The sequence below is a fragment of the Rutilus rutilus genome, assembly GCF_951802725.1.
Source record: "Rutilus rutilus genome assembly, chromosome: 18".
In the NCBI taxonomy this organism is placed as follows: domain Eukaryota; kingdom Metazoa; phylum Chordata; class Actinopteri; order Cypriniformes; family Leuciscidae; genus Rutilus; species Rutilus rutilus.
Window position 1 is genome coordinate 8,566,645 of NC_140231.1, and position 22,733 is coordinate 8,589,377.

General features: G+C 36.6%; 1 protein-coding gene across 1 annotated transcript in view; it reads left to right on the plus strand.

Moving 5' to 3' along the window:
* rnf121 (ring finger protein 121) overlaps positions 1 to 22,733 on the plus strand; it is a 99,255-nt gene that overhangs the window by 61,351 nt on the left and 15,171 nt on the right. The window contains exons 4-7 of the mRNA XM_084386918.1: positions 7,540 to 7,694; positions 10,775 to 10,882; positions 18,039 to 18,159; positions 18,815 to 18,948. Coding sequence (XP_084243044.1) covers positions 7,540 to 7,694; positions 10,775 to 10,882; positions 18,039 to 18,159; positions 18,815 to 18,948 — 518 coding nt within the window. The remainder of the gene's footprint in view (positions 1 to 7,539; positions 7,695 to 10,774; positions 10,883 to 18,038; positions 18,160 to 18,814; positions 18,949 to 22,733) is intronic.

Here is a 22,733-nt window from a genome sequence, read left to right on the forward strand (position 1 = left end):
CAGTTATTTATATTTATTTTATTTTATTTATACTGTTTTATTTTTCTTTATGTTCGATTTGTGGAAAGGAGTTAGATTTCTCATGTGAAATCGTACAGGGGAGAAGCCAGACAGTAGAGTTTATAGCAAAACATTTTGCAGTGTTTGCATGTCCTTTACTGCATAGAATTCATTAAAATAGAAGTAAAATAACATTCATTAAAAGTTGATTTCAAAATGAACCTAAATTGTTTTGCATTTTGTGATTTTCAGTTGAATAAAAGACTATTTTCCATTCATATATTTCATCATTGAGGATTTCTTAAAAATTGTGTAAAAATCTCGTCTTGTCTCGTTCTCGTGAACCCAATCTCGTGTCTCGTCTCGTCTCGTGGAGTAAGCGTCTCGTCACACCCCTAATAGATATAGATATAGATTTGAGCGAGTTTTATTTATTTATTTTATTTATTTATTTTTTGGGGTGTGCGATATCATAATTTTTGAAGCAATATCGTGCTACAGTGCGTTCTGTCAGTTGCAGTTCTGGGGCCTCATTTATAACCGTTGCTTACGCACAAAACAGGCCCTGAAAGAGGCATACGCCACTTCCGACGCATAAGTTGTGATATATAAAAAAAACTTGACGGGAAAATTTGCGCACCTGCACGCAAACTCTGATCCATGCGTACAAACATTTTGGAGATGGAGCAGTTTGGCAACACCGATGGTGAGCTGGAGTTAAATGTCTTTTTGGTCACTTTTAGACAGAACGTTTTAAGAAAATTATACATATACAGAAAGATAATAGAAATATAATTTCACTCACCAAGCCTATCACATGAAGCAAACACCCATCCATTTTTAAATGTCCGCGCCAGCGAGCGCGTTGGGCCGTTTAGTGAAACTGACGCATATTTATCTAACGGCAGATGAAGGAAAACCATAAATCTTCATTATGAGTCCTAATCATAAATACAATGCATGTTCACAATAACAGTTTAAATAAATAAAATAATGATTTAAACTGTTTTACTTCTGATATAAACATTTAGATTAAATATGCCATTCTCATTAATGGAGTTAAACAACTTAAATTAGGCTACATGAAATCATTACTGAAAAGTTACAACATTTTTCTTTATATTCAATATAATTTATATTCAGTTCAATACAAAAAAAACAATACAAATATTTGTAGTGGATGTGATGCTTTTGAACACTTTTCCTGTGACATGTTGTGTTTTAACTACAGAGAGAATTGCTTATGATACCAGCAGATTGTCTGAGAACATATTTTCGTACAAATAATGCACAACAAGGCCTATCTGTTTCCATTAAAAATATAAATCAATTAGGCCAGTGGAAAAGATTGAGAAACACTTGATATGAAATTGTACATTTATTTGATTTATTTATTCAAAACAAGGCAAGGATAGGCTACTAAATGATTTCTATCAATGTAATGTGACAGTTTTATAAATGAGACCCTTGGCGCCTCCGTCCCAACATACTGTTCAATGCGACGTACATTCACGTCACATGTTAACTCACAGGACACTGCAATTCACAAAAGTTTATTATTTGCATGTGCTTTAAAGCCTTTCCGGTTAAACATTTAATTTGTGTGCTGATGCGCTGTTCTAACATGTGCTTTTCTGAGCACATACACCCAAAGCGCTCAGGCACTTAAAGCCTGTCAAACAGCGCCTGGTTACTGGTCTAAGTTTTCTTTTGAGTCTTATTGCACTAATACTGTCAAATACACACCTGGATTACATAAACACAGTTGGTTATGTCTGAAGTGAAAGCAAACATTTGAGAGAAAATTGGGTGCGTGTCATATGCGTGTATATTAGATGTGTGCCGGTCTTAAAGTGACAGTAGCCTAATAGGGGATAGTTAAAAGGGATCCTTAAAGTGTAAGTTGCAGGTTAAATTTTTCACGAAGATAATGCAATGTGTTTATTAAACATAAAGATAAGAACCGCCCACCATTGTTTTTTATAGCAAAATGCTGATATAATATGAAAAGTTGGCACTTTTAACAGTGGTTTTAACCGCTCCCTTCCACTAGATGGGGCGTGACGTCATAAGAGGAACTCACTAGTAGAGTTACCGTACGCTAGCAGCTATAGATGCCTTACATAACTTCAGAAAAGTTGGTTGTATGTTTTATTTGATAAAAAAAAATATGGATAAAATAACTCCATTGTAAACATACTCGTGTGTGCTGACTTTAAGGGGACCGTGATCCCGCCTGAAATGAGAATAAGCTATTCGCAAAACAAACGGGTTCAGGCACATCAGATCAGCCGGTCGCAGGTCGAGCTGTTCCACTAAACTCCAAAACGCGTTCACCTCACGGCAGCACATACTCTCCACTGCTGATTCAACTGGGTGGCATAGCCCACACAAACACAGTGATGGGGACATCGATCTCTCTTTTTCTTTTCTGACAATAAACATCGCTAATTAAATCGTGAGAAATTGATAACGCGTGGATTGAGGAAGGGTATTACATGACGTTTGAGGCGTGTGTGCATCTCTAACGTTGCAGCTCTGATTTGGACTGACTTACTGTAAGTTAATAATGTCTTCAGTCGTTGTCCCTCCTTGCTATTCTACATGACGGCAATATTTTGAAAAGACTTGCTTGTTCCGTTATATTATCCGGGTTAAGTTTGCACCAGGCTAGACTAGCTCTAACGTAGCTAACGTTACTCACCTGGCCAACCCTCCACTAATTATCCTCACACCAAGCATTAATAACTCTTTGAGTGCCATGGTTCCCCTCTCTCACGCCTGACCGGTTAAAAATTGTAGGGCTGTGGTGGTCCATAAAGAATTTGATGGTTTCCCACATCTTCAGTCGTTCTCCAAATAGCCATAATACAGTAGGAATCCAGCAGAGTATGGGTTGCGAGTTCCTCTTATGACGTCATCACCCAGTAACTGAAAAAACACGCTACCGTTGAAGAAACCCCAATAAATGTTATTTTAACGCAATTTACACATTAATTGGCTGTGCTGGTTAACCTGCAACTTACACTTTAAAGGGGATAGTTCACCCAAAAATGAAAAATGTCATTATTTATTCACTCTAATGTTGTTCCAAACCTATATTCATGTCTTTCTTGTGCTGAACACAAGATATTTTGAAGAATGTTGCTATCCAAACAGTTCCTGGTCTCCATTTACTTCCATAGTAGGAAAAAATATACTATGGAAGTCACTGGGGATTAGAAACTGTTTGGTTACCCACATTCTTCAAAATAACACTTATTTTCAACAGAAGAAACAAACTTATTCGGGTTTAAAACAACTTGAGAGAGTAAATTATAACAATTTTCTTTTTTGGGGGAACTATCCCTTTAATGTTAATGAAACGACAAAACACAAAGAGAAAACCACTCACTGCTTTTGACTGAGAAATTTAATAGTAGCTTTAATAAGAATCAATGTATAATTTATAGACTATGTAGTATTTTATTTTTATATTTGTTCACGGGTGTCGGAACCATTGTATATGGGTGGGACAAGACCCACCCACTTTTTTTTTAAGACCAATGAAATTGGACACACTCACTTTTAACGTCTCTAATTCAGCGCATATGTCTGTTCACTTTTCAGAGCGCCGTCAGCCAAATCCATTCCACTTGAGGAATGCCCTAATAAATTAAACTCCATTCCGTGTTTTAGCTACAGCGTTGATTTTAGCTACAGCGTTGATTTCCACTTGGCTCAATCAGAGTCCCACCAAACCCTTACTTTTTCAGGCTAGACGAGCCAATGCGCATGTGCTGTCCCAAGCGTGAGTCTCAGGTTCCTATGGGAACCGGAGCTTCTAACAGATCGATGCAGTGGCGCAATGACTTTACCAATCAGTGATTGACTCTTTTACTTAGAAGGCGGGACAGTTTCTCCTAGGGGATTATTTTTTAATTTATTTTTTCAATGTTCAAAGTGATAAACTTTTATCTTTTTTATCATTGTTTTTTGTAAAAATACGTTCAGTGTGATACATCACCTTTTCTTCTAACAACACCCAGTAAGTGTTTTGGAACTGACACTAATTAAGTTTCTTTCTTATTGATAAATGACCTTAAGTACTCAACGGTCTGTTGTATTTTTTGCTTCATAATGCACCACACATTTTCAATAGGAGACAGGTCTGGATGGCCAGTCTAGTACCTGAACTCTCTTACTATGAAGCCACACTGTTGTAACGTGCAGAATTAATCTTGGCATTGTCTTGCTGAAATAAGCATGGATGTCTCTTAAAAACACCTTGCCTCGATGGCAGCATTATGCTAAATTGTTTCTCATTCTATAGCCAGACAAAAGTGTCAAAACACATGTTATAAAAACTGACACTTCCAATTCTTGATTATTATTGGCGCTCTGAGCTGTGTTCGATGCCATTGTAATATACTTTGTAACCACACAGTTGAGAGTCGTAATAAAATGAGATGTCACACAGGTAGCAAAGTTGCAGTGGGGAAAAAAAAACCTCACAGTTCGAGCGCCAAATACGCACGGGGACAGTGAGGATCAGCTTCAAGAGAGAGTGAGATGATGAAATCGATCATGTAGCTTATCACATCATATGAAGTTTAAAACATTTAAATAGACATATCAAGTAGTAATTAATGTATATGATGAATCTTAGTTGATTATAGACTATTAGTGCTGTTTTGGTTGCTGAGAGACAGACACACGCAGAGGCTGCGATTTGTGATTGTGCTGTGCTTATTCCATTAATGCGAATATCATATTGTACAAGGCTTAAATCATTTAAATATACATACAATAATATACAATATCACATCGAAGAACATTTATATGATGTAGTAGCCTATTAGAGTTGATATTACTCTTGCCAAGCTCTGATTTCTGAGAGATGCACGCATAGACGGATTTGCGCTCGTTTCATTTTTACTCTCACTCATTCACTTCACTCATTATTGCATAGAGATTTTAGATAAGTTACTTGGCTTCGGAAACACCCATAATCTACTCCAGTAAAATATTCTGGAGAAAGACCCAGCCACATTTTTTTTTTTTTTTTTTTTTTGCTTCCATGTATTTTTTCATTTAATTTCTTTCTTGAATGCTACTGTTAAATACACCTTATGTAGCTGAAAACAGCAGTTTATTTTGTGAGGACCATCGTTTACACCATTTACACCATTTAATGGTGTGAGGACCATCATCTCATTGTAAATACTAAGAAAACAGAAGAAATGATCTTTGATCCAGGACATATAATGTTACCTATATAAATACCTATAATGTTATTCATGATTAAGTATCCAGAGTATAATAAGAGTCCTGAGCTGTGTTTGAAATTCCCCCATTTACCCTCATTCACTATTCCCTACATTACTTCACTAATATAGTCCTCTTGAAGGAGTGAATGAAAATGATTGAGTGAATTCAGACACTGAGTGCACCGAAAGGGCTGTAGCATTTGCATAGTTTGTGCTTGCGGTTTAATAATCATTTGAAACGTAGCAAACTGGCTGCACCAGTAGTAATTTAAATTATTTAAATATTAATACTATCAGTGAACTTTTATCTATTTTTTGCTGACTTCATATTTATAAGTGAGTACATATTCATTGGTAAGGATGGCAGCATCTTCGGTAGTGGTAAAATTGCGATCTTTCAGTTTCAGTTAAATCATGGTGCGGGTCAAATTGACCCTAATTGGATTCAATACAATTTTCCAAAAACCACACTCTGAAAAACACCAAAAAATCAGGTACAAACAGTACACTTTTAATATTAACACTATGAATCATTACAAAAGACTTATATCTGAACATATCATTTATGAAAATGTTTTTCTGACTTTTTTGCATATACATTTTTTTTCCAACTTTTTTTTAACATTTATGCTCAACATCATAACTGAACAATTTAATATTACTGTATAATGAAATTAATGCTTACTTTTGCTAAGTTGTCTCATCTTTTGTTCTGTAGCCTCATTTAATTAATTCAAGAAATTACTTGTGACAAGATGAGCACACAGCAACTTCGCATGCATGTTCATGACCTTAAATGAGGAAAAGTCTCAAAAGTAAAAAAAAAAAAAAAAAAAAAAAAAACATAGGTTAACTTTGTTAACATTTTCGACAGCTCAAAAATCTAAACAGGTCAAATTGACCATGTAACAGACCATGAGGGTTAAACTTTTTGTTTTTTTACTAGGATGCTTGATAACTTAGTGGCCAATTTATTGAAGAACCTTGTGATTGTTCAACCTAACTCCTCTCACCTCCCCTAAAATAACTCCACCCCATTCTTTGTGCCTCCACAATTTTAAGCACTCAAATACCATCAGTTGTATTCTCACTAACAAACCAGTTAGTCAAACAATAGCGTCAGTGCTTTCAACACAGCGTCAGCTCAAAAACAACAAACTAAAATAAAAATCTACGCAATGCTCTATGCCTACCAGGGAACATCACAAAAGTGCAACAACAAAAAAAAGTTACCTGACAAATAACTACTTACCACTATTAGCTTACTGAGCACTAAACAGTAAAAAATTGCAATTCAGCATGTACACATCAAAATCCTGCAAGAGCTGCAGTTCTATATTTCATAGAAAAACGTCTTTTGTTACGGGAAATGTACTGCAATCAGTACCCTTACCATGTTCAATACGGTCTAATTTTGTTCCAATTTCTCTCTTCACTACGAAACAGAACAAAGATGAAGAAATTCAAACGTTAGAAGGACACTAAGGCCCTGTTTACACCTGGTATTGAGATGTGTTTTGGTCGAACGAATCACAAGTGGACAACGCTAAATTCTGGTGTAAACTAGGTCTAATGCTTTGAGCTTGTCCACTTTCGACCACTTCCAGAGGTAGTCGAAAACACATTCAAGATTTTGAGATTCTGTGTATGGCCATTTTACCCACTGAGCTGGTGTTATTCAACTATGCCAAGTTAAACTTGGTTTTGCATTGCATTCTATCACCCCTTTAAGAATCGACATATCCAAACACACCTGGAATAAAGCTGTTCACAGAGTAAACTTCATCTTGTGCAAGACTCAATCTGATTCAGATGAAAGTTCTCTACTGTATTCATTGTAGTAAAACCAAGTTGGCTAAATTGTACCCAAATCTAGATGAAACATGTGATATGTGCAATGCATCATATGTGACCACATATGATGCATTGCACATGTCACATGTTTCATCTAGATTTGGGTACAATTTTTATATTTGGGTACACATGTTTCATCTAGATTTGGGTTTTAAATTGTACCCAAATCTAGATGAAATATGTGACGTGCAATGCATCATATGTGGTCATGCTTTAAACTAAGACAATTTTGGTTTTCAGTTTTTGAGATTTTAAACTCTGCTTTTAAATTAAGACTTCACCCTAACCCAATAATGGCTACTTTTGTGTCAGTGGTGATGACATTTAAATAGCTAAAAAATAAAGAAAATTGGGGTTGGAGGTGGAACATGACCACTGATATTTCTAGATGGGTTTTGGAAGCTAATATCTAATTTTTTTTTCTCCCCCCCTAAAGTTGGTAACCCTCTTCCAAATGTGGGTGGTTCCTCTGTACTTCACCACTAAGCTGCACTGGTGGAGGTTTCTGGTGACATGGTTCATCTTCTCTATTGTCACAGCCTTCATCACTTTTCGTGCTACCCGCAAACCACTGGACTGCACCACTCCAAGGTAACCAAAAATAGCTTTATCATCATGCCATGGGACTTTGACTGTTTAGCTGTGTGTGACTTTCTGTTAGGTACGTGTATAAACCGTGTTTGAAGTAGGGGTGTGCAGTATTGACAAAAAAAAGATATCTCAGTATTTTCTGGGATTTTGACAAGAACAATAATTAGACAATATTTTGCTGAGTGTTTTTGTGTTAGTTCTTTGGCTGGTTTAGGCCTATCATGGACTGCTGAAGCAGGTAGCACTTTATTTTACAGTCCTGTTCCCCATGTGCTTATTACAGTAATTACAATAACTGGGTAATAACTAGGTACTAACCCTGAACCCACTCCTAAACCTATCCTTAACAACTGTAGTTACCCTTTTATTACCTAGTATTTTTGAAGGTAAGTACAGTGCAGGTACAAGCACTGTGAAATAAAATGCAACCCTGAAGCTTTTTATATTCTTCACATTCTGAGCAGTGGTTAGTTCAAAGAAGTGACGGAAATTGAGTTCCCTTTCGTGTTCAGTTCACTTGACATTGCATCAGTAGCCGATGCTATGCAGAAGCTCTATTGAATAACACCAGGGTGTAGCACTGGCCAATGATGTTCAAGCACATGAACTGAAGATGGGCCTTCCCGCTATATAAGGAGGTCATTGCCTCAAAAACTCACCGTTGGGAGATGCTCGCCAGCATGCTGTCAATATTCTTTTTCTAAACAGTTATAATAAACTTCAAACCGAATGCAAATCACCATAAATGTATCATTTAAAGTGTTCCAATGATGCATCCTCTATATTCTCTTTTTCTTTTCTTTTTTTCATGATTTGTGTACAGAACAAAACATTTGTAATAGTTATTCACTTATCATCCCCTCAAGCCCCCGTCAGTAAAGAAAATTTACATTTACACATTTGGCAGGTTTATCCAAAGTGACTTGAGTTACATTAAAATTATACAAAATTTTCTTTTACAATTCATGCATTCTCTGGGAATTGAACCTGTCACCTTTCCTTTGTTAGTGCCACACTCTACTTGTCTAAAGAGACTACAGGACACTGAAAAAAAATAGGCTCTTGGACTTTACTAAAAAAAATTTTTACAGCAAGTGGTTACACAATTTATCTTCATTTTAAACATATATTTTTAGTTGAACTTCTTTCAGCTGAACACAGTCGTAGTTATATTAAATAATATCCTTCCCAACTTTGTAATGGCATTGAATAAATTTTGAGGCTCCAAAAAACGCATCTATCAATCATAAAAGTAATCCATACAACTCCAGTGGGTAAATAAATGCCTTCTGAAGCCAAGCAATGGGTTTTTGTTCGAGTTCCGGCAGAAGGGTGACCCTATATCAAAATCTTCCGACATTTTTCTTTAAAACTTCTCGTTTTAGATTTCTAATTTGTGACTGGCGTCTTTTTTTTTTATTATTCTTTTTTTTTTGCTCTATCCTCTGCACTTCCGTGTTCATCAATTCTCACCTAAACTTATGCTTCCAGACCAGGTTGGACATGGGAATATCCCAAACTAAATGTCGCACTTCAGACCACAATGTGTTCCAGGCAATCGGAAGTGAAGTCACGTTCACAAGTTACCACATGATGCCGCTACAACACAACAAGAGCATATCGTGTTTTTGTGTCAATTATGAAAACAGAACAAAAACAACATAAAATCGCTTTGAAAACAGCTGACGAAAAGCAAAAAGGAAGGTATTATTACATAAACTAGTGGTTCTCAACTCCAGTCCTCAGGACCCGCTGCTCTGCACATTTTGTATGTCTCTCTTATCTGACACACTCAGTTCAGTTCATGGAGTCTCTCCTAATGAGCTGATGATCTGATTCAGGTGTGTTAAATAAGGGAGACATACAAAATGTGCAGAGCAGTGGGTCCCGAGGACTGGAGTTGAGAACCACTGACATAAACTTAATGTCTAATGTTACAGTTTGTTTTTACGTTTAGGCTCATTGGAAGCAGGATTTGCCGGAAGCCAGTGATTATAGTTTGTTTTAAATATGGATATTTTTCTTACAAAAACCCATTGCTTCACTTCAGAATGCATTTATTAACCCACTGGAGTTGAATGGATTACTTTTATGATGGATGGGTGTGCTTTTTGGAGCTTCAAAAAAGCTTTATTTAATGCCATTACAAAGCCAGGATATTATTTAATATAAATCCGGTTGTGTTTGGCTGAAAGAAAAAGTCATATACACCTAGGATGGTTTAAGGGTGAGTAAATTATGGAATGATTTAAAAAATTTTGGTGAACTTTTCCTTTTATCAATGTTTCTAGTTATTTCAATTCAAACATTGAGTAAATTACAATATGTTCAAGTCTGGGATTTTGACTAAATAGAAAAGACCTGTTTGTATTTGACGTTTAATTATGTTGTACAATTAAAAGCCTGTCTGCAACTAGCATAGTACAAGTAGAAACATTGTTACTGCACTGGCATTAGCAAAGCTAGGCTATATTTTAATATATATACATATACATATAGTTCTAGGCTACATTCTATACTTCAGCACAATGGTAACCAATAGAAATTCAATATAACTAAAACTCTTTTAAATGTCAAACATAACTGAACATTAAACAGTAACAGGTATTTCCCTTCACTCAAAAACATAAAACACTTAATTTCAACATTTACTCTCCTTATCCAACAATATGCAAAGCATGTTTGTTAACTAAATATCGGCCACCCAGTTGCAGTTAATGCAACAAAAAATCATTCATGTAATTCCAATGCAAATGGATAAATTAAACTTTCATATTAAATGTATTTAAGTGGATTGAACAGAATGAAATTAAGTTAGGACAAAATGTAGGACTCATTTTAATTAAGTAATTTGAACAAGTAGCAAAAAAAAATATATATATATTTCAGTGCAGGAAGACTATACCAAAATCATACAGGTTTGGAATGATATGAGGTAAATGACAATAAATTAAATCGTGTGGGCATTTTCTTGCATTTATTTTATCTTTTGATTTTTGGGTTGAAGTAGGACCCAGACATTTCTTGGTGAGATTCACATCTTGGTGAGTTTACTCTGTTGTCTCTTTCTCTCCACACAGGCTTGTTTATAAATGGTTCCTCCTTTTGTATAAGATCAGCTACACCACAGGCATTGTGGGCTATACTGTAGTTATGTTCACCCTCTTTGGCATCAATCTTATATTTAGGTAAGTTATTAAGCTTCATGTTTTAACACTGAATCATTGGGGTAGCTGACTATAACATTGTGTTTTTAAAAACATCAAACTCTAACTACAGGTAATTTTTTTTTGTTTTCACAATTTTAGATGTCATATAGCATTTAGTGAACATGTAATCCATGGTCAGATTAATTAAGGGGAAAGAAAGCAGAAATAAAAATTCCAAATTTTGTATTGATGTTTTCTTCTGGTGGAAGATGTGTGGATATGAATGGGTGCTGATGTGTCTGTGCTACAATAATAAAGAAAAAATATTATAAAATAAATAATACTTAAAGGTGCAGTAAGTGATTTTTGAAAAATGCTGTTGAAAAGTGGATAGACTGAGCACCAAAACACAATTGTAGCCAATCAGCAGTAAGGGCCGTATACACTCATGATGAGACACTCAGGAGAGAGCTCAGTGCACAAAACAGACATATACAGAACGACTATAGAAAGAGATGGCAGAGAAAATACAAAAGAGGAAAAGGCCAGGGGAATATAACTTTAAAAAGAAGGGTTACGATCAGGCAAGAGGTAGGACCCGCGTTAATATCTGGGAAGTTTTCCAGCGCTGGAGAGACCTTGAGTTAGAAGGCCTAAAAATGTACGCCAAGGTTGCTTTATTTCTTCTCGATACATAAGGAACATACAGCACTTTGCGCACGTCAGAGCAAGCTGTTTTAAATAAACTATAGAAATGCTATAGAAATAAACTTAACTTTACTTACTTACTTTTACAGAACTAAGATATGTTGTCTCAACATAGTAAGATGTCTTAATAGATGTCTTTTGGTTGAATATACTTATGTCATCTTTGCTTGTTTGTTCATTTCCATTATTATTATTATTATTATTATTATTATTATTATTATTAGCCTGGAAAGTCTAAAACTTCTCCACCACCCGTGTTTGTTTTGGTGATTTAAAATATCAAAAGCGTTTACCAGAAATCGCTTACTGCAGCTTTAAATATGCATTCATTACTTTATAAATCAGTTCATTACTTACAAATTATTCATTTTACTTACAAGTTACAACCATGGCTGGGTGTATATATATATATATGTGTATGTGTATGTATATATGTGTATGTGTGTGTGTGTATATATATATATATATATATATATAAAATATATATATATATATATATATATATATATATATATATATAATATATATATATATATATATATATATATATATATATATATATATATATATATATATATATATATATATATATATATACAGGGTTCGTACGTTTTGAAAAAACCTGGAAAATTATGGAATTTGAAAAATGCAAATTCCAGGCCTGGAAAGGTTTTGAAAAAATAAAAAGACCCAGAAAGTTTTGGAAAAGTCATGGAATTTTTTTTAACACAGCCTAATATGTGATTAATACAAAAACTGTTTAATAAAAAATATATTTCTCGTTGTCTTAACGTCCTTATATTCGGGCGGCATAACGTTCAGTTCACGTATACGAATCCGATTCACTCACTTGTTGCGATGTTGCCTGAGGCGAAGTCGGTGCTGACAGAAATTTTATTGAAATGCCAGGAAAGTGGCACGAGCATGATAAAATTTTGCAAGCACCGGTGGGTCGAGAATGTAGCGGAAAGCTCTGGCCGCATGTGAAACGATACGCAGTAGGCTATGTAAGCCTAACTTACGTCTGTCTCCTGCACGCGAGAGGAGGGAAGAAAACGAGTAAATGTCAGTTCAGTTGTAAGTTCATTCTATGTGCTTAGGAGTGTGCGATATTGTCTATGAACTATGATGATATTGTAATCATTGTTTTAACTATGTACGAGGCACTGCGCGAGTGCGAGCTGACATCGCGTTTCTCTCATGCTTGCTTTCACTGCGTGATGTGTCAGTGCAGTTATAGATGTGCCCAAATGAGTTTTTGTCTTATATTTATATCATATTATGTTGTTATATTAGAATATCACATGAGCAAGAGTGCCGTTTTCCTTTGCATATAATTGCAAGTGTGCTATTTATTTTATACAACAGTTAAATTAACAATAAAGTTAACATTGTGAGTTACTTTTTGGACACAATATTGTCAATTCTCACTTTATATCGCCGACGAGAATTTCATAATGAAGCCGTGGTCCAACAGACAGCGATGATTTTTTATTTTATTTTTTATTTAATGAAATCCGCGTTTTGAACGAATCAACGATTCAATGAACAATCACTTGTTTTTCTGAATGAATCAGCTGTTTGAACAAATCGGTTGAAATTACTCCAACAACTCGCTTATTAAGACAGTGACTTGCCGCCACCTACTGGTGGTTTTAGTTTCATATTTAAAGTATCTTTTAATTAAAACGTTAAAATTATAAATAATTTAATTTAAATATTGAATAGCTTTATTTATGCAATTGTAAATGAAGTGTAAATATAGTAGGCTAATGCCAGTTTGATGCGGCTTCTGTGTCAGCTCTAATGTCGACTGACATTTTCAGGAATACATAGTCATGGAAATGTGCCGAAAAGTCATGGAAAAATCATGGAAAAGTCATGGAAAAGTATTGGTTAAAATGTGTATGAACCCTGTATATATATATATATATATATATATATATATATACAGTGAGGAAAATAAGTATTTGAACACCCTGCTATTTTGCAAGTTCTCCCACTTAGAAATCATGGAGGGGTCTGAAATTGTGGATGTCCACTGTGAGAGACATAATCTAAAAAAAAAATCCAGAAATCACAATGTATGATTTTTTAACTATTTATTTGTATGATACAACTGCAAATAAGTATTTGAACACCTGAGAAAATCAATGTTAATATTTGGTACAGTAAGCCTTTGTTTGCAATTACAGAGGTCAAACGTTTCCTGTAGTTTTTCACCAGGTTTGCACACACTGCAGGAGGGATTTTGGCCCACTCCTCCACACAGATCTTCTCTAGATCAGTCAGGTTTCTGGGCTGTCGCTGAGAAACACGGAGTTTGAGCTCCCTCCAAAGATTCTCTTTTGGGTTTAGGTCTGGAGACTGGCTAGGCCACGCCAGAACCTTGATATGCTTCTTACAGAGCCACTCCTTGGTTATCCTGGCTGTGTGCTTCAGGTCATTGTCATGTTGGAAGACCCAGCCTCGACCCATCTTCAATGCTCTAACTGAGGGAAGGAGGTTGTTCCCCAAAATCTCGCAATACATGGCCCCGGTCATCCTCTCCTTAATAAAGTGCAGTCGCCCTTTCCCATGTGCAGAAAAACACCCCAAAAGCATGATGCTACCACCCCCATGCTTCACAGTAGGGATGGTGTTCTTGGGATGGTACTCATCATTCTTCTTCCTCCAAACACGTTTAGTGGAATTATGACCAAAAAGTTCTATTTTGGTCTCATCTGACCACATGACTTTCTCCTATGACTCCTCTGGATCATCCAAATGGTCATTGGCAAACTTAAGACGGGCCTTGACATGTGCTGGTTTAAGCAGGGGAACCTTCCGTGCCATGCATGATTTCAAACCATGACGTCTTAGTGTATTACCAACAGTAACCTTGGAAACGGTGGTCCCAGCTCTTTTCAGGTCATTGACCAGCTCCTCCTGTGTAGTTCTGGGCTGATTTTTCACCTTTCTTAGGATCATTGAGACCCCACGAGGTGAGATCTTGCATGGAGCCCCAGTCCGAGGGAGATTGACAGTCATGTTTAGCTTCTTCCATTTTCTGATGATTGCTCCAACAGTGGACCTTTTTTCACCAAGCTGCTTGGCAATTTCCCCGTAGCCCTTTCCAGCCTTTTGGAGGTGTACAATTTTGTCTCTAGTGTCTTTGGACAGCTCTTTGGTCTTGGCCATGTTAGTAGTTGGATTCTTACTGATTGTATGGGGTGGACAGGTGTCTTTATGCAGCTAACGACCTCAAAAAGGTGCATCTAATTTAGGATAATAAATGGAGTGGAGGTGGACATTTTAAAGGCAGACTAACAGGTCTTTGAGGGTCAGAATTCTAGTTGATAGACAGGTGTTCAAATACTTATTTGCAGCTGTATCATACAAATAAATAGTTAAAAAAATCATACATTGTGATTTCTGGATTTTTTTTTTAGATTATGTCTCTCACAGTGGACATGCACCTACGATGACAATTTCAGACCCCTCCATGATTTCCAAGTGGGAGAACTGGCAAAATAGCAGGGTGTTCAAATACTTATTTTCCTCACTATACGTACGTACATACATACATACATACATACATACATACATACATACATACATACATACAGTGGGTACGGAAAGTATTCAGACCCCCTTAAATTTTTCACTCTTTGTTATATTGCAGCCATTTGCTAAAATCATTTGTTCATTTTTTTTTTTCTCATTATTGTACACACAGCACCCCATATTGACAGAAAAACACAGAATTGTTGACATTTTTGCACATTTATTAAAGAAAAACTGAAATATCACATGGTCCTAAGTATTCAGACCCTTTGCTCAGTATTTAGTAGAAGCACCCTTTTGATATAATACAGCCATGAGTCTTTTTGGGAAAGATGCAACAAGTTTTTCACACCTGGATTTGGGTATCCTCTGCCATTCCTCCTTGCAGATCCTCTCCAGTTCTGTCAGGTTGGATGGTAAACGTTGGTGGACAGCCATTTTCAGGTCTCTCCAGAGATGCTCAAGTCAGGGCTCTGGCTGGGCCATTCAAGAACAGTCACGGAGTTGTTGTGAAGCCACTCCTTCGTTATTTTAGCTGTGTGCTTAGGGTCATTGTCTTGTTGGAAGGTGAACCTTCGGCCCAGTCTGAGGTCCAGAGCACTCTGGAGAAGGTTTTCGTCCAGGATATCCCTGTACTTGGCCGCATTCATCTTTCCCTCGTTTGCAACCAGTTGTCCTGTCCCTGCAGCTGAAAAACACCCCCACAGCATGATGCTGCCACCACCATGCTTCACTGTTGAGACTGTATTGGACAGGTGATGAGCAGTGTCTGGTTTTCTCCACACATACCGCTTAGAATTAAGGCCAAAAAGTTCTATCTTGGTCTCATCAGACCAGAGAAACTTATTTATCACCATCTTGGAGTCCCTCAGGTGTGCTTTCATGTGTCTTGCACCTGAGGCTTCCGTCGGGCCACTCTGCCATAAAGCCCCGACTGGTGGATGGCTGCAGTGATGGTTGACTTACTACAACTTTCTCCCATCTCCCGACTGCATCTCTGGAGCTCAGCCACAGTGATCTTTGGGTTCTTCTTTACCTCTCTCACCAAGGCTCTTCTCCCCCGATAGCTCAGTTTGGCCGGACGGCCAGCTCAAGGAAGGGTTCTGGTCGTCCCAAACGTCTTCCATTTAAGGATTATGGAGGCCACTGTGCTCTTAGGAACCTTAAGTGCAGCAGAAATTTTTTTGTAACCTTGGCCAGATCTGTGCCTTGCCACAATTCTGTCTCTGAGCTCTTCAGGCAGTTCCTTTGACCTCATGATTCTCATTTGCTCTGACATGCACTGTGAGCTGTAAGGTCTTATATAGACAGGTGTGTGGCTTTCCTAATCAAGTCCAATCAGTATAATCAAACACAGCTGGACTCAAATGAAGGTGTAGAACCATCTCAAGGATGATCAGAAGAAATGGACAGCACCTGAGTTAAATATGAGTGTCACAGCAAAGGGTCTGAATACTTAGGACCATGTGATATTTCAGTTTTTCTTTTTTAATAAATGTGCAAAAATGTCAACAATTCTGTTTTTCTGTAAACGTAGGGTGCTGTGTGTACAATAATGAGGTAAAAAAAAATGAACTTAAATGATTTTAGCAAATGGCTGCAATATAACAGAGTGAAAAAAGTTAGTTTATATATAAAAAAAGATATAAAAGTGTACGAAAATCTCCCCTTTGATCAAATTGCTACATTCATGACAAATAACATTGCAGGATGATGCATGATATACGATCTTGAACTTTAATGAAATATTGTATTAAATATTGTATTTCATTAAAGTTCAAGATCGTATATCATGCATCATCTTGCAATGTTATTTGTCATGAATAAAGCAATTTGCTCAAAGGGGAGATTGTCATACACTGATAACCACTACTGATAATTATTGAGAATTCAACAAAATACCGTATACAATGAAAATGAGGAAAAACAAAATGTTTGTAAATGTGTTGACAAATATAAATATACAATATAAAAATAGCAGGGAAGATGCACAGGCATTAATTTGAGGTATTTTAACTTTAGTTTTTACCTGAAACCTACCCCGTTCAGAGGGTAAGTCCCTTTAGGACAAATTATTTCCCTAGGCGGCCATCTTTGAAACGCCTCTCAGACATGCAATGCAGCATGTCTTTGAATGGGGAAACATCAAATTCTCCAAAACTGTTCGCCAAGCTTACGATTAAATTTCTTATCTAAAATCACCAATGAAATCTGACAAAACTGTCTCATAAATTTTGTTTACTGCACAATTGCTTACTTATCAAAACAATAATTATACAGATCAGGCTTTAGAATTAACATTGTTTCTTAAGTGTTGCTGCATTATGGTTGTCCATCTTTCTCAGAAAGTGTGCAAAGCAAGCTTGTTGCAAAGCTTGTGACAAACAATTATACCCTGTTATGGTAATGGGAACCCTGTTCCTGAAGTACATGCTTGTTTTGTATAATTTGTATTAAATCAGAAACCCTTCTAAAATCTGTTGGAATGCTATAAAAAATTTTTTAAAAACATCTCATTGTAATCAAATATATTCACAAGGTTTTATATCACAGACAAAATATTATACCAATATATCACCCATTCTTAAGCCGGGGACACACTTAACGACTATAAGGCCAATTATGAATGTAATATTTGATACGACTGATCATGTCCAAACGCGCCGAGTCAGTTGCGTTCAGTCGGTGTTTACAGTTGGTGTTTAAAATCTACTCCAGTTGTTGAAAAGTCTGTAAGTGTGTTCAGTTCAGTCTTAGAATGTTTCAGCTAGTCATTAAGTGTGTCCCCGGCTTTAGTCATGATAATTTTCACAAAACAATTATCAAACACTTGAAAAAACTGACCAGTTGACTGTAGGTGCTAAATGTTAATGACTGCATAGAGTAATTAAGAACTAATAATTTATGTTGAGTCTTATGTCACCTCCCTTTATGCTTTTAGAATAAAGCCAGAAGATGCCATGGACTTTGGTGTGTCGCTTCTTTTTTACGGCCTGTACTATGGTGTACTTGGTCGGGATTTTGCAGAGATGTGTGCAGATTTTATGGCATCTACAGTTGGGGTAAGTGGTTGAATCAATGGATAAACATCATGTTGCTTTTACAGCCATCCTCCAAATTTTTTGACACATTGGCTTATCTGAGCACTCGCAAGTTGTTTTCACACTTTTATTTCTCTTGTATTCAAGTTTGATTCCACCCCCTCACCGGGCCAATAAAACTGCCAGCTTTCACTTTGTTTTTACTCCTTTCTTTTAGTTTAACTATGAAATCATAACACACAACAGCACTTGGCTGTCTGTAGTGTATGCCCATTCGTTATCAACAGCAATTTATTTTTGCATCTATTATCTAGCCTGATTGCTGTCATACCAGATGCAAACCATTTTAATAGCTGCTGTTACACTAACAAAACTAGCAAAACCTCTGTGAAAGCATCCTCAAATTCTAGTCTGTTTTCAGTGAGATATTTACCAGGTTATAATTATTTTTATGGAAATTGATCATATTATTTATTTTATTATGTCATTGTCTATTAATTACTTTTTCAAGACAAGCTCAACAGAATAAAAAAAAAAAAAAAAAAATATATATATATATATATATATATATATATATATATATATATATATAGTAATCATGAAAAACTGGAAAAGGCATGGAAAAATTATTGGTCAAAGAGTGTATGAACCCTGATGTAGAGATCTATTGCTTCAGTTTTACAGTGCATCTGGAATGCCCACTAAGCACCTGTCAGACAGCATCTGTGCTGTCTGTGGTCAGCCAATCCTTGTGGATGTGAGTGAAGAGGGGATCATAGAGAACACCTACAGACTCTCCTGCAACCATGTGTATCCTTTACCATTTTTACTGTTGTTAATTTATGTCTGCAATCTGCAGGGTTCGTACAGAGTATGTACATTTTGGAAAATGTTTTTAACTTGTGTTTTGAAACGAAGGTGGGTCAAATCCATGTCAAATCAACCAAATTTCAGAAACATCCCCGGCTCAAATTTTTGATTTTGTTCGTATTTTTTTCTGGTGAAAGACACATAAATGGTGATAAAAGCCAAAATATTAAATGTCATGGGTGAATATTATTGAGTAATCCACTATTTTGTAGAGGGGTGTCAAAATGGCAATTTTAGCCTGAGATTTGGTGTCATTATTAATTTTAAATGGAGATTGGTAGGTCTATTGGAAAAAATCTGTTGACTTTAGCAATCTTTGTTGCATTTATATGCCAACGGTGACAGTTCAAAAATAGAAAGATTTTGGTTCTTAAGAAATGTATCTTTGGGTATCTTCATTTTGGCTCTATTTGCTTTAATTACAGTGATATTGGAATCTCAATATGTCTTCAAGAATTGATCAACACATTTTCAGTGGTCAAAAACCAAATGATGGCCACTTTGCATATAGCTGATACTTTTCTTTTAAAGAGGAATGTCTGAAGAACATACAGTGATGTGAATAAGTATGGACAGACACCCATGCTAAAGTTGCCTAAAAAGAGGAATAAAAATGTAAGACTTAATTAAAAAAAATGAGGAAAAATCCAACCTTTAAGTACACCAATTTTCTTTGTGAATGAATAATGTATCGTAAATAAATAAATGTTCTTCCTTAAAATACAGGGTGCATAAGTAAGGACACCCCTATGTTAAATTCCCATAGAGGTAGGCAGATTTTTAATTTTAAAGGCCAGTTATTTCATGGATCCAGGATACTATGCATCCTGATGAAGTTCCCTTGGTTTTTGGAATTAAAATAGCCCCACATCATTACACACCCTTCACCATACCTAGAGATTGGCATGGGGTACTTTCCATTAGATCCTCTCTCAATACAAATCAAACCAGCTATTAGGCTAACTGAAATAAAACCTAACTGAAATATATGGTTCAATCCCATACATTTGGGGATCTCAATGCATCTCACTGTCCAAATTTTTTAATATTACCCATTTTCAATTGTCAAAAACAAAGTGTGGGTCAATTTGCACACAGCTGATGCTTATTTTATTTAAATGGGTATGTGTGAAGAATAATTATTGTTGAAACTAAAAATGTAGTTTGTTTACATCTATCAAAACAATTGGATAGAACACACCTATGCCAAAAATACGCTGAAAAGGTCAAGTTGTGGCACATTAACTTGCTCTCAGAATACAAATTTGTTCTTTATACTTCTTTGAAGTACAGGCAGGCAAACTTATTTTTACATTCAATATTATTTATTAATAAGAAATTCTTCTTTAAATACATTAAGTGTTAGATGTTTGCTAAGTGACTAATATGAAAGTAAAATAATGCCAACTGTATTCTAAACAAAAAAGCTAGTTTAAAGAATTGCACTAATTGAAAAAAAATCCATTGCATTAACAGTGCTTGGATTTTCATGCATTGTATTTTTAGGGCTTACATTTTTATGGGCTGAAATTCAGCATGGTTGTATATTTAGAGGCAGGCAGGCAGGTTTTTTCTAAAAAAAAACTTTTTCCCAAATTTGTTTAAACTGTCTTTATATACCAATACATAATTAAAATGTAAGTACTCTGAAAAAGAGATTATAAAAATCGAGTGTCTGTAGTCCTCTCAGGGCTGCAATAAACAAAGCTACTTATTCCATTCACTCCCACCCCCTTCCGTCTGGGCTCCTTCCAAAGCCACGCCCCCAAAACACATGAACGCGCAATGCCGACCGCTCAGCTGGATGACGCGTTTGCCAGTGCCGAGCGGAGAGGAGCGCAGTGCATGTAGTGTATGGGCAGGGGTGGTAGCCATGGTAGCGAGGGAGAGTGACAGTCGCCCAGCCAATCATTTCATTCGTTCCGAACGGAAATAAGTAGCTGTTTATTGCGCCATTTGCGCACATTTAATCGCATCCAATACGCAGGCGATTCCTCTCCGGCACAAAACAGGAAACTCTCCCAGAAAGTAGAAAGAAAGAACAAAGAAACCCAACCTGTCAAAACACAAGGCAAACACAATAATTAACCTTTGATTCAGATATTTCCATAACAAATCATATATACTCATATCAAATGACACATTAATACAACTTTTCGACAGTTATTAAACATTGGAGCTCATAAATAACTTTTTTGTCTCATTTCATGACAAATAACAATTTTACATGTGGTAGCCTTAGCCTATGAGCTAATTAGTTCAGCTCGTGCAATGTGCGCAGCCTACTCAAACTCGGCTCATACTGAATCATTTCAGAAATTTGACATGAAGCTCTCGCATGATATCAGATTAATATCTGAAATTTCACTCACCAAAGTCGCATAAAATCACTATTTCGCGCAAGGAAGATTATTCACATCGCTTCAACACTCTGGGGACTGGGATCTGCTCCATTTCTACTTCTCGGATTTCCACTTCTCTCTCTCTCTGACGAAAACACTTCAGGCTGACGCATCAACTTTATAAGTTTAACTTTCCAAGTGCACCCAATCACAATTTCTTGCTAGATTAACATTTGATTCAGGGAGTTTCAGGGGAAACGCTCCGTGCTGCTGTCTCGTCTAATCGGCTCTGATCTGATTCTCTCTCATCTGCTCATTGCTGAAAGCAGCGCCGGCGCAACCTGTGGGCTACTATTGGCTCACAGGGGTGTCAGTCACTGCAGTACAATCAGTGATTGAACGAATCTCTTTCCTTCTAGAACACTTTTTCTTTACTTTTTTAAACTTTTTTTCAAACTTTAATTCTTTATTGGTAGCCTGGGTTACCCATTATACACTCTCCCTGCTTTGAAGATATGCAGGTCCCTGTGCTCATAGTCACTGCAGGAGGATATCCACCAGGCATTTCGAGACAGGTGTCCCCAAGAGAATCAGGCTCCTCCGATTCGGCAAGTACCCAGATGCTTAACAACTTGCAAAGTCATCTTCAGATTCAGAATTCTGGGTTTCGCTCTGTCTCTCTTGCACCAGGGTTTGCAAAGTTTTAGGCTTGCAAAGTTTCTTTTGGCTTATTGACTCAGTACAGGTTTAACAGTACAAACTGGTAAGTTGCCGTTTCTCTTGATCACAAAGTAAATTTCTTTCTCCCACTAATCCGCTAACTTAATCTTGGTGCAGTGGTGACCCCTTGAGGCATCCTGTTGAACTCTTAGAACCCCAAAGGACACACAAGTGCCATTTTCTGTTTGTCGGCCTCTTCCATCTCAATTTGATCGAAGCCTGACTTTAAGTCAAGGACTGAAAACCATTTGGAGTTCATTAGAACAAAGAAGGCATTCAACTTTCTAGAATTCAACTTTCTGAAGTTGACACAAGCGCACATCATTATTCTTCCTCACTACCACTTTAGGTGAAGCTAATGGGGACTCTGATTCTCTGATGATGCCTGCGTCGAGAAGCTCTTTGAGGTGCTTCCTTACTGCATCTGCATCCTGCGAATGGATAGGCCTGGCCCGCTGCTTGAAAGGCGTGCTGTCACTGAGGTTGATGCAGTGCTTTACTTTATCGGTGTGGCCATAATCCAAATCGTGCAGCGTAAATGCATCAGACATGTTGTTAATTAGGTCCGTTACTCTCCTCTTCCTTTCACATGATAGGGTGATTCCATTCACGATTCACATTCCTCCAATCACCCAAATCAGGAACGACCTTAGCTTTCGCAGG